The following is a 16,775-nucleotide window of genomic DNA, read 5'->3' on the forward strand; positions in this document are numbered from 1 at the left end:
TTAAAAAAAAAAAAAAAGTAAGCAGCAGCAGCAGCAGCAGCTTTAAAATGAGAGCATTGCATTTGTTTACTTAGTCGATTGTTATTGGTGGCATAGAAATAGCCGTTCCATCACAAGCTTGCTACATAAACTCTAGTTCTGTGCTTATTACGCTCTAATTCAGCCTTTCCCTTTATGTATTTCCTTTTTCGCTTCTGCTGCATAATGCCTGCAGGCCACCTCTGACGTTCACTCTGTTATTACCTCACCTGTGTGACAGATTGATCGTATGGAGTGTGCATTTTTGGATGCTGTGTGGGTGCTTCTCGCACGCTGCTTGTAAACTGTGGGTTACATTTTATCTGCCGCCCTGTGGAATGGGTGACCCTTAGAAAATAAAGCTTTTGTCAAGAGCTACCAGTGTTCGGTGGCGTTAGGTTGCAATCGGTGCATCGACCGTCTGGTGTGCACAGTAAGAAAAACGTTGGTGATGTACACCCTCCCAAATTTTTAATAATGTCCTGGGAGTGATGACTGATAGGTGTGTAATAAGTCACTCTATCACAGTTTTCAGCGGCGAAACACACAAGCAAAAACCTGTGCACGCACAAAAAGCTGTCTCCTGTGTGAGCATCGTCTGCTAGTCTATTTTCTAGAGGGCGGCGTGCCCCCTGCCACAGTATTTGCATGACCTTCTTTACGAGAAACCGGGGTTATTTGAAGCACGTGCGCATGTCCCATTCGCGTTTGATTTTCCTTTTGTATCACTTGTGCAACATGTGCGTCAGGAATGTTCACACTGCTAGTGGCTGCTAGTGGAATGGCCTTCACAAAGAAAAGTAGGGGGTGTGTGGCTCTAAGGGGAGCAGCATAGTAGACGACACTCGCACAGCAGACAGTTCTTTTCATGTGCATGTACTCTTGCCCATTTCGCCGTTGGACACTGTGATAAGGTGCTGACATTACAGTTGGTTGTCAGTCCCGTGATATTAAAAATTTTGGAGGGTGTACTTATAGGTGGTATTCATTATAATATTTAACTGCCAATTTCTTCACTTGGCAACATTGGAAACGGCCACGGACATGGCGCGGCTTGTGCCACTGCGCCCGCATGGCAAAGAAAAAAAAACACCGGCGTGCATCATCTGCTCCGTTTCAACCCAATTCTTAGCGGTGGTGTCAACAGATATATTATTTATCGCACTCACATTGGAGTCGAGGCATTACTTTGCGTTCGGTGGGATAGAGTTTGGAACGTCCAACACAGATCATGGGCTTGGCACTGACAAGCACCGCCATCCCGCGGAGCCCGACGTAACCAGTGACGGTGCACTCACGTGGTTGCCTGCATGCAAGCCTCACCAGTGAATACAACCTATATACTTCGACCACAATTTTTTCTTTTTTCTTAGTAATTACAACAATGGGGCACTGCATGAATAACTGTCGTTCACTTGGGGCTAACTTTGACAATGGCGTGATTTCTTTTTGGTGTTCTGCTGATCCTTTTCTCCTCTCTGTGCTGCCTTTTGTACTTGCAGGAGTGCCTGAAGTACTACAACTACAACCACGAGGAAGTGGTCATGGCTCTGCTGGACAACAACCTGCCGCCCAGCCTGAGCGAGCCAACTGCTTCCACATCGGCAGCCGCTCCGTAAGTCGACCTGCCCTTTGTCATCTTAGTGTCAGACGAGGTCGCCTGCGATCATAAGACCCTTTATTGAGAGACCTTTAAGATTTCACATGGTGTGGCATGTCTGACTTGCATTTGCTGCCCGCCAGAAGGCTGCTGCTTTTATACAGGGTGGTACGACAATAATTGGAACACTTTAAACTTTTTTCCTGAGTGAACCTCCGCTCTGTTCGCGCTCATACTTCACACGAAGGTCGAATTTTGTGGTCTATTTTATTTGACACCGGGAACAACGACGGTGCTTACCTGTTTATTCTGAAAATAAATAAAAACAATTTTCGCCTATGGGGGGAAATGGCGCCCGATTTAGACTTGTGAGCCAGTGCAAGCTGATCTTGGAACGACGGTGCCACCTGGGGCATGCAGAGTGAAACGAGCGATGGGGATTCACACTCCTTCCACGGCAGGAAAGAGCTAAATGGGGTAGCAGACGATAAGAAAATCAGTTATGTGCTCTGCAGAAAATGGGGAAGCAGGTGAGGAAACAAATTGTTGGAGACGATGAACCATAGGAATATTTTATTGTGATTGGTATCAGCTGTTATGCAACTATTTGTGATCATCGCAAACTAGGGACGAGAGATTTTCTGATCGTCTGCTGCACCATTTTGCTCCTTCCTACCGTGAATCCCCATCGTTTGTTTCACTCTGCATACCCCAGGTGGCGCCGCCGTTTCAAGATCAGCTTGCACTTGCTCGCTTGTTCAATTTAGCTGCCATTTTCCCATAGGCGAAAATTATTTTTTTATTTATTTTCAGTATAAACAGGTAAGCACCGTCATTGTTCCCAGTGTCGTTCCCAGTGTCGAACAAAATAGACCACAAAATGAGACCTTCGTGTGAAGTTTGAGCACGAACAGAGTGGAAGTTCACTCAGGAAAAATGTTTAAAGTGTTCCAATTATCGTAGTACCACCCTGGACTCTCACAGCTCCTTTATTGTTCTCAAAAGCCCATTGAGTTGCCTGTAGAGGTCGAATTGCCTCGTAAAGTGGTTAAGCCTACTACTATGTTTTTCAGCACCAGCTGATTGATTCACATTTTGGATGTTTTTACCAGGCCGGCATTTAGCAAGAACCCAGCCATACGACCAGTTCCGTGTTGTTCTTGTTCGGTCTTCTTTCCTTTTTTGTTCACTTTTGTCAGAAACCAGTTGCCCATGCGAATTGGGCCTACCTTTAAAATTGCAATTTGATACACCCAAGCAGTTCTTAAAAGTTTCTGTGGATGCTAAACGCCTATTGCAGAGCAGAACACGTGCCATTCCCTCTCTTTGAAATATCCCTGCGTGCAGTACAGGCTTAGCAAGTTTTGTGTAGACATTTTGTCAAAGTTTTCTGTTTTGGTTTTGTCCAGGCTACCAGTGTTTGAGCCAAGAAGCATCTACGACAACGACGAGTTCGACATTCTTAGGAGGGACGACATAGATATGTCAAGGATTCACATTGGGAAAAAGTAAGTTTGCGTGGTTTACGGTTCTTCTGCTTATGGCGAGATTTTGAGATTGTTCATTGAGCGCAATTACTAATGAAATGAATTTGACTGAATAGATATTGTACTTCTTTATTTTAAGATTCCTAGGTATAGCTTCTTTTCTTCCTTTTTTTTTTGTAATTTCTCGCTCAAAAGAAAAAGCCTGGTACTAAAACCCACTATTTTTAGAACATTTGTCGGAGAGAAGTGAAGACATAGACACCGGTAACGTTGAGGATTGGAAACGGCTAGTGGTCCCATTGCTGCATTATGAAGTCTGACAGTGGAAAGGTAAAAAGTACCAACTTTTGTACCAATACACTAGTCTACATCAGTTCACGTTCCTTCGTATGCCAGTGTGCGTCACTGTTCTCTTGACTGTTGAGTAAACAGGGTTATGTATTGTACGATAGATGAAGGTTGAACGGAAGGATAGAAATTTTAGCATTTTTGGTGGGGCTCGCGCAGCGGGCTTCATGCAGGTTATAATTCGGAGTATAAAAACTGTCACAAAATCACAAAATCTGTGTGTTGAGGACGATGTTTTCTGGTTTGCATTTATCAGGGGCGGAAGTGGCGCACCATTTGCGCCATGCTGTGCCAATCTGCTTTTCCTGCGCCATCCTGCTTCATAAGGCAATATTGCGCCCTAGTGGTGCCATGAAATGTGAGGCAACTGGGAGATGATGAGTGCCAATCACATTGCTCAGGGAGCAGTAAACTAATTCGTTCAGCCGCCGTTCCTGGCGTGGCATGCTCCAACGGACTCCCTAAAGGACTAACGGTCTGAGTCACTCGTCACAATTTTCGGGTCTCCAAGTGCTGGCGTGGTTTCACTGGACTTGGGAGGGAACTTGGCGAGCGGGAAATGGGCAAACCTTGCCCCTAAATGCAGCTTTACTGCACAGCACACAGCGCCATAATGCATGTGTCATCATCAGCAGTCATTGCAATCTTCCCACTCAGTGTCAAAAGCAATGAATAAAATAGTTTTACTGTTCAGTCAGACCCTCACATTTTATCTTATCACGAGTGGGCTTGCTGCTACAAAGGTATAGATGCCACCGTGCTGTGCTGTGTTGAACAGGATGAGATAACAGGCCGGCCCTGGCACAAGCGAGAGGTGAGAATCTGTTAAGCGCTTCTCAGGTACAAGTTAAGAATGGCAACTGAAGTTGCCGCTGTGCCTCATTGCCGCAGCCAGATGTTGCTCTGCGTGGCGCAAGTAGTGCATTACTAGGAATATTTTGAACATGGCACGAGTAGTTCCCTTGATTTTTTGGACTTCGTATGCTTATGAACTACTGCAGCGACGACAAACCAAGTACATGAGAAAAGGCAGATGATATCATGCATTCATAGCAACCTCCTTTCAAAAAGGACGCGCCCGTTGACATCCGGGTTTGTCGCTTAAGTGGAGCTGTACACAAAGTGGATGCCGTACACAAACTGTTGCCGTTCTTAATTTGTTCCTCAGTATACCAAGTATCTGCTAGTAATCAACTCAGTAGGAAGGCCTAGCCATACAGCACTGCTTTTTCTTGTGCGAGGATTAGAGCAAGGCCCCCCCCCCCCCCCCCCCCCCCCTCCCACCTTTCCATCGCCCGCTGTCTCCCTGGAAAAAAACAGTTGATACACACTGGCACGCTTATTAATTAAATAAACACGGCACATTTGCTTGCACGGTATTTTTTTGCTTAGGTAGAAGCATGTATTGCTTGGTCAGTAGTGCGAGTAATATGCTTAGATTTTGTTTTGCACTTTTTTTTTTTTTTTGCGAATGTGAACATTTAGTTAAAATTTCTGCGGAGTCTAGTCAGGTTTAGTTCAAATTATCTGTTGTTTCCTCTTAGTTTTTTGCCTCCTAACTTCTTCCTTTCTCTCTCCTTTTTTTTTTTTTTTAGTCTTGTTAGGTGTAGAATGAAGGTAAACCTTTATTATTAGGTGAAAGAGAGACCTTTTCGTCTATCTCTGGTTTGCTCTTGGTTCTTCCACTTGGCTGTAATAGTGTTGTAATAACAGGAACATTTCTTTTTCACTTGTCAAAGTCTAGTGAGGCGTAGCTATTCAAAGCATCGCTTATCTCTAGTTTTTTTATTGGTTGTTGCTCTGTCGGCTGTGATGCTTTAATTCTGGGAACGTATATTTTTCTAACTTGATGAAGAAGGGGTTGGCTCAGTATTGATCGAATGTTGGGTAAAAGCCATTTGAATTTTTGTTTTTTGTGTTTACCAGAAAGGAAAAATTGCGAATAAATGATGTTTGACTCCAGAAATCTGCTCCCGAACAGACTTGCACTGTTCCAAAATTCGCCTTTCGTTGCTCCAAAGCTGCTCCAAAACTCTCCTTGTACTGCTGAAAAGCTGCTCCAAAACAGCATTTTTTCTGGTTCCTGAGCTGGTCTAAAAGGCTCCAGCCCACCTGCACCTGTGATTTATTTTGTTGCTGACAGAAAGAAAAAATGAGGCACGAACTACCTAGACGTGGACGACGGAGGGAAAATACGACAGATACAGGCGCCTGCATCTGTCGTATCTTCCCTCCTTCGTCCATGTCTAGTTTGCGCTGTGTTTTCTTCTTTCTTAGAGTAATGTACCAACAACTAGCTCAGTAATAAGTTTTGTTAAATTGTATTTTTTTGTTGCTGGCTTTGCATGTCTCATATTCCGTATGATTTAATACTTGGGCCTAGTTGTGGCGTTATCATTATCCTTACTGTTATTCTAGAGGTATTTACTGCTATCCTGCATTTTTTTTACCCAAATTTTCGTAAAAGTTGCAAGTGGTGCTATTTTTGCAAGTGTTTGCTAAATTATTATGTCTCCGGGATATTATGGTAGGTGAAAAAAAGTCTTTCTCCCCCATCCAACGCAGAAGGCAAAGCTATGGGAGGGAAACTTTTCAGGCAACAAAAATCCATATTACTGTAAAACCGAACTTCACATCGGAGAGAAAGACTTTCAGTGACTTTGCTCAAGGTTGTCACGTCACCTTAACAACATAGAGTTTCTCAGTATCACCTAGAGCGGAAAGTGTCGCTGCGATCGCACGCCGCCATGGGAATTGTGGGCAGTGTGGGAATCGGATTGGCAGCAAGTGGCTAGTACAAAGGGCTATGGATTAGGCTTCTCAGCTCTGAAGTGCTTGTTAGTTCCGCTTTCGGTGTGCTTTTCCGTTTTCAGGATGTCAATTTCGGGAATTCAATGGCTATCACAGATATGTCGAAATAACAGAGTGATTAGCACTTAAAGGAGTACTGACACCAAATTTTGACGCCTAAAAAATGATATAATTGGCTTCAGTAGTTTGTACAGATGCCTCACAGAAATTTTTGCAGCGATCCGAGGCCGGAATCACATCTAAAATCGATTTTGATTGTCCCGGCCGCGAGCTTCCACAAATCGGCAGCACTAGCGAAATCGCTTTCGGCGTGACGAAACATCGGCCTGCGTGTCTGGGCGGTTCAGGGTGACGTCATATAGTCGTTTTTGGAGCCGGAAACGATATCCCGCGCTGCTGTTGTCGGTGGTATTCGTTTGGGCAGGAGACGTACGGGTGTAACTGTGTGAGCAATGCTTGTAAACTTTGCGCACTTTGCGTGTTCGACGTCTTTTATCTTCAGTTCAGGGCCGGTGCATGGTGTTCCCTTGCACTGTTGCTGAAAACTGCGTGGTGCCGGCACCGCGCGGTGCGCGATGTCGATGCGCACTGCGGCGACGCGGCGGTGCGCGCCGCCGAGCTCGACCAAGTTGTGCTATGGCAAGCTCGCGGAATGCGAAGTACTGCTCGTGGAAGCCTGTCCGAGCAAATTGACGACGACGCCAAGATGCATTATTTTCCACGCGACGACATGCAGCGCTAAACGTGGATTGAGTTCGTGCGCGGCGGCGGCCGCAAGAACTCGCCCAAGCCAGCGGGCTCGACCAAAGCCTCCTCGGCGTTGGCTCGGCGTTGCTCGCGTCAGCTTGAGTGTTGGGAACTTCAGGCTTAGTATCGTGGCGAATATTTGATCGCCGGTATCTGTACAACTGCGAATGACCATCCCTTACACAACTTTTCACCACACTATCATCCCCTTTTTCGCATACTGAGCTTTATTTTGGCGATAATTTCCATTTCAGCGATTGGTGGTCAAGACATCTACCGTGGCCTGTTTTGATTCTAGTGCGCAGGTGGCGCCATCTTTCGGCCGCTCGCCGCACCGCGGTGCCGGCAGTGCTGGGTCGGAGCGCCGAACCTCCGCTGCCGGTCAGCATAGGCTTACCATCGCGGCAAATATCTGAACGCCGCTTTTAAATTCAGCGCTGATAACAACCCCTAGCACAATTTTTCAACACACTAACATCTACTTTCTCGCATGTGGAACTTCTTTTTCGCGATCAGATTGATTAGAAGAGTGGCGACAAGCTGTTGCTATCACGGTCTGCGCCGGTTCGAACCGCAGTGATATTAAAAAACGGACGACGGCGAAGACATCGCCGGCCTAATCGCCGGCCTAATCGCCGGGCCAAATAAAGTTGTTCTGTCTGTCAGGTGGCAGCGACTCATCCGAGTGTGACGATTCAGACGACATGTCAACTGCGCGGGCGAGTGCGGACCATGTGCAATCGTAGCAGACGATGCGGCGAACGTCCCTGACGTCACGGGTGAGACCGTGACGTAAGGCTGGCCTTCGAACGGCCATTTTCCCGCGCGGTGACCAAATTTGAAACTGGTTGCAATAAACGTGCTCTAATTAATTCTGTGTTGGCGGCTGATAGCTTTCGGTTCGATTTTCGTAATTACTGGGCCAATAGGTATTCTTTACAGCATAAAAACTGAAAGCGAGAAATTTCGTGTCAGTACTCCTTTAACGCATGTGATCGCGTTAGCGGCGAGTTTCTTAAGATGAAGGGGTGACCACATGCAGTGATGGCGACAAGCGACGCGGAAAACATAACTCAAAAGGTACAACAGCAGAGTGTACTGGGTGACAGCGACAAGCGAAAAAAAAAATTACACACTACGCTCGTTACAGCGGATCCGGCAACAACGGACTCTCGGTTACAACAGACCATTTCTGTTGGTTTGTCTGGTCCCTATGCATTTTAAATGGAGTCCACTCCGCTCATAACGGACCCGGCTAGAGCGGACTGTCGGCTACAACAGACTAAATTTTAGGCGGAAGTTGTTTCGGCGGAATATTTATAGCGAATTTCCACGAGGCCGGCACCCGATATGCTTTTTCTTTGTTCAGTTTGGCAAGAAAAGTGTTATGTCTGGCTACATTGCTGGCAGCTGGGTCGTTGGTGCAGCCAAGTCAAGCCAGTGCCAGTGGCTTTTTTTTTTTTTTTTTTTTGTGCGACCAGCGGCATGAGCAGCAGGGTAGCTGGTTTCTTTGTCGGATAAATTAAGCGTAATTAACGCAGTCGAACATGGGGAAAAACAGGCCGACATCGCCAGAACTACAGGCCTGTCTAAGCAGACGGTCCGCTCTACCATCAAGAACAAGGCTGCAGCCGATAAACACGACTCCGGTGAGATTGAAAACAGCGCTATCGAATACGCAAAGTGGTGCACCCGGAGGCGAGTCTGCCCTCGCCAGTTTTTTTTGTGTAATAAAAAACTCGGGTTCAGTGGAGTTTCGTCTTTATTATTCCCACGCATGCATCGTTCCCGTTCCGTTCGGTGAAAAAGGGAAGAAATGCCTCAAGTAGGGGGGTTGGTTCCCATCCATTGTGTGCAACTTGCCGGTAACCGTGCGCAAGTCCAACTGGTCTAACTTTCAATTTCGCAGCTGTCCATCATCAGATTATTTCATAACAGCTGTTTCAATGACCAGAATAAAATCGTTAAAAATGTGGAAGCTGCCTTGGGGGAACGTCAGGCAGCGATCCGATTTGTTTGACGAATGGTTTCGGGAAAACCTGCCTCGTCGTGAAGGGACTTAAAGAAGCCTAGCTAATTCTGATGGCCACGGCTGATGTTTTATAGCCGGTTAATAATTGCGCCTAGTTGTACTCTTGCTTTATTTACTCAGCTTATCATGCGTCTTTACACGCTTAACCGCATGCGCTAGGCCTTTTCCAAGTGCCGGTGCTAAGCTTTGGAAACGGTGTTTCCGCGATTCTTTGCCCTCGTGCGAACACTGTGCAGAGGTGCTGCAGGCGTGTAGAAAGAACAAAGTGTATGTACTATGTATATGCAATATCGGTCAAAGTACCCACTTTAGAGCTCATACCTCCCCACCCCCCCCACCCCTGTCGAATACTGCATACTTCGGCTACAGTGGACGTTTTTTTCCAGATTAAGACGGTCCATTGTAACGGGCCCGGTAGACTGTAATACACTGCCGCCAATGTCCTCTGTTGTCGTCGCTCGTCGCTACAGTTCACTGTATCGCCGCTGTGGCTCGCTTGTGGGCTGCTTCTGGCCAGCAAAAAGCGAGCGAGGGTCCCAGTGGCCTGTTATGTACCGTTTCATACCGCTTGCCGCCGCCGCCCACACTGCAGCCACTAAATAAGCTATGCTAGCCCACACTATCCGTTTTCAGCACACATTCAGTTACGATTTTCGCATCGCTCGTCGCCACCGCTGCGTTTACTTACCCCTTGAAGCATGCACTGCTTGGGCAGGCACAATGAGGCAACATACACAGCTACTCGACAAGCCAGTATTTATTTGCCATTTAAAGCGTTCATGCAATTTCATGATGCTTTGCATGCATGCTTGAAGACTTACTTGTGGTAATAGGCTCCGCCTCTAAGTTAAATAATATCGGCTTGAACAAAACAAATAAATACAACGTAATTACGTCATGCATTCCTGCATCTCTATGTTGCATCTGCTCCGCCTGCCAAAGCGCGTAGCATACGATAATAATACTGTATTAAGAGGAAGCAAGAACACAGTTTAAGATAATCTAAATAATTCTTTTCAGCTAAATATTACAAAAAATCAAAGAAAACCTCGCCCAGTTTGGAGTATGTAATAATTTAAAAATAAGTCTGGGACGGACCGCTGTATCTGGCGGCGTGAGCCAAAGGCAGAACTTCTGCTTTTTTTTTTCTTTGTAACCCCCAAATTTGTTTTGAAACATAAGCCCTCTAACACAGTGTCTTATACAAAATAAAATTTGTTAACAGCGGCACTTTTGGCAGCAATGTTTTAAATAAAAACTCAATTTGCATAGCCACAAAGCCGTTGCCGGCCATGCCACGCCGAACTTCCGGCCGAACTACACACTATGGCGGCACTCATGGAGGCGTAGAGCGCCTTCGCCGAATCACGTTGACGCTAGCGCCAGATTCCACTCTAGGTGAGTTATAGTGAGAAACTCTATGCTTAACCACATCAACCCATTGGCAGATGAAAAAGCAGTGTATGGCATTCACCTGTTGTCTTCTTGTAGCAACGTTTGGCGGTGAGTGTTCTGCCTACATGTGTCCCCCTGAGTCACGCCGCTCTCTGCTGCTGCGCCCCCACCCAGGAGCAAGACGCCCAAATCCCTGGACGACCGGGGCCACGACAAGGTGCTCAAGGAGATGTACCAGAAGTACAGCATCGTGCACGAGGTGGTGGACGACGAGGGTCTCTACGAGGACGAGTACGACGACACCTACGACAGCAACGATGTCGGCCTCGCTGAGCCCGCCCCCGAGGATGAGCTGTCTACGCGCCGGTGAGTGGCCTGCTGAAAGGGTAGGGGCACTGTTGCCCGAACGTCGTACGGACGCTGAGTTGAAACGTTACGCTCAAGTGATGCCGTGTTCAGGAGCAGTGCTGCTTTATTTGTTCTCTGCACCGAGTGCCCACTCTAGGCTAGAGCAGCCAGGGATGTTGTGTCAGAACGGCACCAACAACTGCATTTTCATTTTTTGAGGGGGTGTAGGGGTAGTAGGGGTGAAGGTCCTGCTGCCAAGATTGGTTCCTGTGGTGCCTGACTATTTGCAGTGACCAGGGAAGGCAGAATAAAACTTTGCTTGCTTTTTGACCCCATCACGGGCATAATAAAAGTTTCTACTACTACTGCTTGAGTTAAAAGATGGCCAAAGTGGAGTGTATACAAATATCCATTTGAATTTAGGTTGGTTTAAAATTTACGTTTATTTGCAAAGAAAGTTCAGAAATGTCTTTTGAAACTTCTTTTCTTTGTTCGAACTGTGTCCTGGTGTTCTTGAGCTGCTTTGCTTCTCTTTCTTTGTTTTATGTTTGTTAAAATATCAGCCTTCATAATCTGCCCAAATAACAAGCTTGGTTAATTTCGTCATGTGCACCCACTTACCACATTATCTGCTTTGGCCGGGGTAATTTAATTCAAATGCTTGCCCTTGGCACTATAATCATCAAAGTTCGATCCAGAATCTCAAAGCCCAGAAATTGCCTCCTCAGTTTTCAGTGTCAAGTTCAGCAGCCGCGTTAGCTATACTCTAGGTCAATATTTCTTTGAGTGAAAGTGACACCACTTTCAAGTTTTCATGCCAGCTGTTTATCGTTTCAAAATTATAGTTTTTGCCTGGTCAGTTGATCGAAGTTTCGAGTGTCACAAACTGTTGACTAGTGTCATGAGAAAGTTCACGGCACTTTCCCCAGCCAAACGATTTGATGGCATTAAGCTGTTCACAACAAGCAGCATGTGTGAACACGTGGGGTCCTCTGTTAAGCATCAGTCACAAAGTTCCCTTTTACAGGACTCATTGGTACCCCTGTGTTTGCCTTTTCGTTGTCAGGCCATTCACCATGCCTCGAGTGCTGGAGCCCAGGCAAGGCCGAAGAAGCCACGAGAACCGATACGGGGACCGAGATGCAGAGCCTGTGAGTGATTTTTGGATTACTCTATTTCGTTCCTTCCTTGTGGTTGGCAGTTGAATGGGCACGGGAGGTGAGGTATAAATTTTTAGATGCGAAGCATCTCATGCTCGGGGCTGTGTCCCTCCCTCTCTCGTTGTCGTTGTCAGCCGTCCGCACTCTACTGCGCATGCGCGTCTCTTCAGCCCCGTCAGCATTTGAGCTGACGTCAGCGCAGTCCACTATAAAAATTTCTTCCACCTCCCCTCGCGGTAACCCCTGTGTAGATGCGACGCAGGGGGGGTTCCGTTGTTGTTTCCGTTAGGTTGATTCTCCCATCGCGTGAAACGTGCCGTGAACCCCTTGCCGCGGCTATGACGCAATGTGGCGCGGCTATGATGCAACACAATCCAACACAATCCACTTTAATTCAATGCAAGCCAAGCCAGTCGAATCCAATCGAATCCAATCCAATGCCCCTCGCGAGAGAGTGTTCGCTATCGGAGAGGAGAGGGGGTGAGCGGCGGAGAGCGCAGCTCACGCGGCGAGGCGAGGAGAATGGGGGGAGGGGTGTGGATGGACAACAACAACGCCGTATGGAGGGACAAGGCGAGTGAATGAGATGCAGTCGCATCTAAAAGAAATAGTTAGGCGGCACCCGGTTTCGATCCCACGACTCTCTGGCCGCAACGGGAGGTCTGTGGCGCTCTTCCCACTGCACTACGAACCGAGACGGGAGCATGTGCTACGAACACGCCTTATGTCCTTCACTCATTCAAACTACGTCAAGAAGCTACTGATACAACGAAGGCACGCGAAGCTGAACTTCAACGGAAACGACGAACTGAAAACTAATGGGTACTTCTGTCGACCCCATGGCTGCTTCGCATACTACTCAGGGTTCCCCTACAGGAAGATGGTGTAATTTTTTTTTCTAACCATATCTTACTTGACTGAAGTCTGAAATTTGTTGGCCGTGTTACGAGTTCTTTTCCCAATTTACATGCATTTCATCACCTGAAAAGGACATTCAGAAGGCCCGCTTCTCTCACACCTTTTCTCTCCCATTTTAACTTGCCGATATCAGCTCTTGTGAGACACCCATGAGTCTGCAGGCTGAAACAAAACCAATCACAAACATGTTTAACCTACATACCGTGAAATAGGTGGAAACCAATATTTTGAAGACTGAGATAGAAGTATATTGCAGGTTAAGGAGATAAGGAGATGTGGTCACATTACTTTGTGAAATGGCTGGCAAGGCTGTATGACATTTTCTCTGTTTTCAAGAATTAGATGTAAACTGAGGCCCTAGACATTTAATAAATAGTGAGGTGAAGGATTACATAGCTACCTAGTGTAGCCAAATTAAGGATTCGAGGAATTCACTTCAACAATCTTTCAAGGACAATATAGGGGTTTGTAATGAGGTCTTGTCGAATTTGTTGTGTTACAAATGATCTGCATTCCGAATTATTTTATATTGACTTGTTCGGGGCTAGTTTGTCAATCGAGTCATCGTAGTGAACACGTCGAGCACTTTTGCGGGTAATTTGTGCCGTAGTCGATGAAAATTGCACAATTTTTACCTGGTACAGAAGTCACTTGAGGATTTATCCTTTATATTACTTGTGTCGATCAAACGCGAAACTCCGAATTGCTGATTTGTATCCGATTCCTTGCTTAAAACTAGCTTTAGGCTAAATTCGATCGTTGCATATTGTTGAAAATGATGCCAAGCAGTGAATGAAAAATGTTTTGTGTAGCCTCCGCCATATAGTTTCAGCACGTCTGAGAAAGTTCAAAAATTTAGGTCTGTGAAAAGTTCAAATTACAGGACTGCTCAAAGCAAAATTATAGTTAAGTCCCTTTTTGTAAAAAAAAAATCTGCTGAGTTCACTAAAATTGGAATGGTGCTTACAGAGCTTTCTTATGTACCCTCCATTTGATGTGGCGAATTGGGTGGAAGCAAATTGGGGTCTGCTTTTGTATTTCACCACTGAGCAGGAGCCGGAAGAAGCCCCTCCCCGCGACCAGTTTGTCCCCAACCCAGCTGAGATTCGGGAGCAGCGGGAAAGGCGGTACCGGGAGAAGATGGAGCGAATGGGCACTGCACCACGCAGGAGGGACTTCAAGGGTGAGCCAAGGCAGTATGCGAATGCCAGACTCCAAGATGCGTGTTGAAGGGGTCATGCAGACAACATACAAGTTTGTTTTATTCGAAAGATTTCGTGTTTTATAGGGCCCCCGGTGCTTGTCCGGCAGCAAACAAACCCGTATTCACTGAGAAATTAATCAATTTAGGTTAAAGTTTGGTTCTCCCGCTAAATTGTGTGTTTTCGTGACGTCTGCCATGAAGTCGCAGGGACAGGTATTCAAACAAACTTCCAGGGGGTCATTAGGCTCTGCAGCCTTGCTTGCTGTCAGTCCTCCCAGATGGCGCTACCATACGCAACCGCGGACGAATGTCCTTTGTTGCCTTGTTTTTGCCCGTATTTGCTCCTGGCTTGTTTTTTTTTTTCAGGTAAAAAGTAATCGTTTCTTGAAACATAGGGTATGCTTAACAAACAGGGGCACGTAAGACATCATCACTTATACCAGTGGCCAGTGTTGTGTAAGACAACTCTAAAGCGGTGGACTGCTGTGCAGCTAAAACAAGTATAGTGGACCCAGTACCAACAGCAGTGTGCATCAGTACTTGTACGTTTACGTGCATTTTCGCAACTTCCACTGCTTACCTCACCATTGTTGCTGCTGTAAAATGAATATGCATTACATTTAAGTGCAAAATAGCTCATTCAGCAAGCTTATAAGCCCTGACTAATTTGCGTTTGCTTTTGCCGGTCTCAGCCAAACGTACAGCTGGGCATATGACATCATAGGTTCTGTTGCGGGAAATAAGCTGTGCGTCGCATGGCCATTCTTTTTAACTGATTGTATAGCTTATTTGAGGGAAGTTAACTTTAAAAGTGGCGTCAGTATGATTCTAATGAGGCAATCTTTCGAATGAACCAAACTTGTGTTTTGTCTGCATGGCCCCTTTAAAGCTCTTCAGCTTTTTTTTTTGCTTTCTTCTTATTTGTGTAATCAGCTTTCCTACAAATTTTTTGTGTTTGGCTAACTGTCCCAATGTTAGATGTTTCTTGTTCACTGAATATTGGAAGCATTTTAGAACTGTGCTGCCACACAGATGCTACAAAACAGCAGTGGCAGATCTAAAGTGAGGGCTTGGCAGAGTGGAGATGCCAACATCCTAGCACATCACATCAGTAGAGCAACTACCGTTTCTACAATCAGTGCGTCTTGTTTTGATGTTTAGCACATAGTGCCGAAGTTTTCAACGGGCGTACCTATTAAGCTGCAACTGGCTCTATCATTTTATGTAAAGGCAAGAACCTCAGCTGCTGGTACTCCTCTGCTGGACAAGTGCCGTGCTCTTTCGTGCACAGGTGGCGCTCGGGGGCAAGGCCAGTCGCAAGAGGTGCTCAGGGATCGACAGTACAAGGAGAGGCACAAGTCGACCTTCTCACACAACCAGAGGGCAGGGGCCGACCACAAGCGCAGTCGCGGCATGTACTCTTAGCACCGAGTGGCTTCTTTTGTACAGACTCACTGCCTTCCGTGTTTAGAGGGTGCCTGGGCTCACTTTGTTTGTAATAAAGGTGTGATTGTGCAGGGAATGGAGCGATTGCGCTTGCAGAACACTGTGCCTTATGAGGGAGGGGAAGCGAGTGTGTGTGGTGTATTTATTTGTAGCGCAAGCTGTTTTCCTTACGTAATTTTCTAATTCCTGCCATGCCTTCATGAACCTGAAAAACACAGTGTGAGGGCGGTGTTGCAGCTTTTTGACCTTTTTTTTTGTTTGTTTGTTTTTGTACCTGGTGGAAAATCTTGATGCTGTGAAACATGTGTTCAAGTCACATTAGCACTGTTATATAGTGCGGCCAGGAAATATGGAGTATTTTATCGTTCTTAGCATTTAAAAGCCTCGTGGCAAAATGCGTACAGCGGCAGGTTGGAACGATCCTCTTTGGTTTTACTGGCATCATGTGGGGGCCGATTTGCGAATTAGTTTTTGCTCTTGGCAATCTATGTCCTTTCTTGTTCAATAAAATGATCTTTGTGATTGCCTGTTTATTTTTTGGTGTACCCTGTTGTTATTGGAGAGAGGGGGTGTATTTTGCGGTGGCTTTTTGTTTCCCCTGATGCAGTTTAGAAGTTACTGCACCCTTTGCCAACTGGTGTTTTTCTTTTAGCTTTTATCATTTGAAGAAACCATGATGTTAGGCTTGCATGAACTAAAAAAATCTCAGAGCCTTCGAATACTAGACCTTGCGGAGAAAAAAGAACAATGTGTATAGAAAATTCTACGGTTCCTAATTAATATAGCGAGCCAGGGCAGCTTGTTGTAACTGAGAGTTACCACTCTCGTAACGGGAAGTTAAAGCTGGCATTCCTTTCTTTTTGTGCACAAAATAATCTATGCATTGTATGCACAAAGGTCTGTGATATGCAGTGCTTCACTGCTGTGAAGTAAAAGTGAAATAAAATGAGAGTACCTACAAATTACTGGCTCTATTGTCTTTTTGTCTACGCATGCCTGCTAAGAGTAAAATTACTGCAGGATTAAAAAATTGTACCACATTGTTCGACTTCACTTTTCGTGCAGTAAAGGGAACTTTAAAGGGCACTCAAACAATGCTGTGAAACATTACTATACCGCGTAAGCCAAGGGTGTGCAAAGGGCACTTCCGTATGCGTACTATTGGTACAAATAGCTGTGCTGCGAGCACGGAGTGTTGTTTTCTGGCAGAGGCAGAAGCAGTTGCTGGCGTGGAATCGCTGGTGCAGTTGTCAGAAAAACA

General features: G+C 46.0%; 1 protein-coding gene across 4 annotated transcripts in view; it reads left to right on the forward strand.

The window, feature by feature from the left end:
* The window catches only part of LOC144169361 (activating signal cointegrator 1 complex subunit 2), a 50,255-nt gene extending 33,776 nt beyond the window's left edge, over nucleotides 1–16,479 (forward strand). For 2 of the 4 annotated variants that reach the window (XM_077698467.1, XM_077698469.1), the window contains 6 exons: nucleotides 1,521–1,633; nucleotides 3,028–3,126; nucleotides 10,613–10,804; nucleotides 11,853–11,937; nucleotides 13,915–14,047; nucleotides 15,360–16,479. In XM_077698467.1, the coding sequence (XP_077554593.1) occupies nucleotides 1,521–1,633; nucleotides 3,028–3,126; nucleotides 10,613–10,804; nucleotides 11,853–11,937; nucleotides 13,915–14,047; nucleotides 15,360–15,493 (756 nt within the window). In that variant the 3' untranslated portion in view covers nucleotides 15,494–16,479. The remainder of the gene's footprint in view (nucleotides 1–1,520; nucleotides 1,634–3,027; nucleotides 3,127–10,612; nucleotides 10,805–11,852; nucleotides 11,938–13,914; nucleotides 14,048–15,359) is intronic. The other 2 variants (XM_077698468.1, XM_077698470.1) reach the window with 1 other exon arrangement.
* The last annotated feature ends 296 nt before the right edge of the window (nucleotides 16,480–16,775 follow it).

This window comes from Haemaphysalis longicornis, unplaced genomic scaffold (genome assembly GCF_048455015.1).
Source record: "Haemaphysalis longicornis isolate Haplotype H1 unplaced genomic scaffold, Haemaphysalis longicornis Haplotype H1 scaffold_2, whole genome shotgun sequence".
In the NCBI taxonomy this organism is placed as follows: domain Eukaryota; kingdom Metazoa; phylum Arthropoda; class Arachnida; order Ixodida; family Ixodidae; genus Haemaphysalis; species Haemaphysalis longicornis.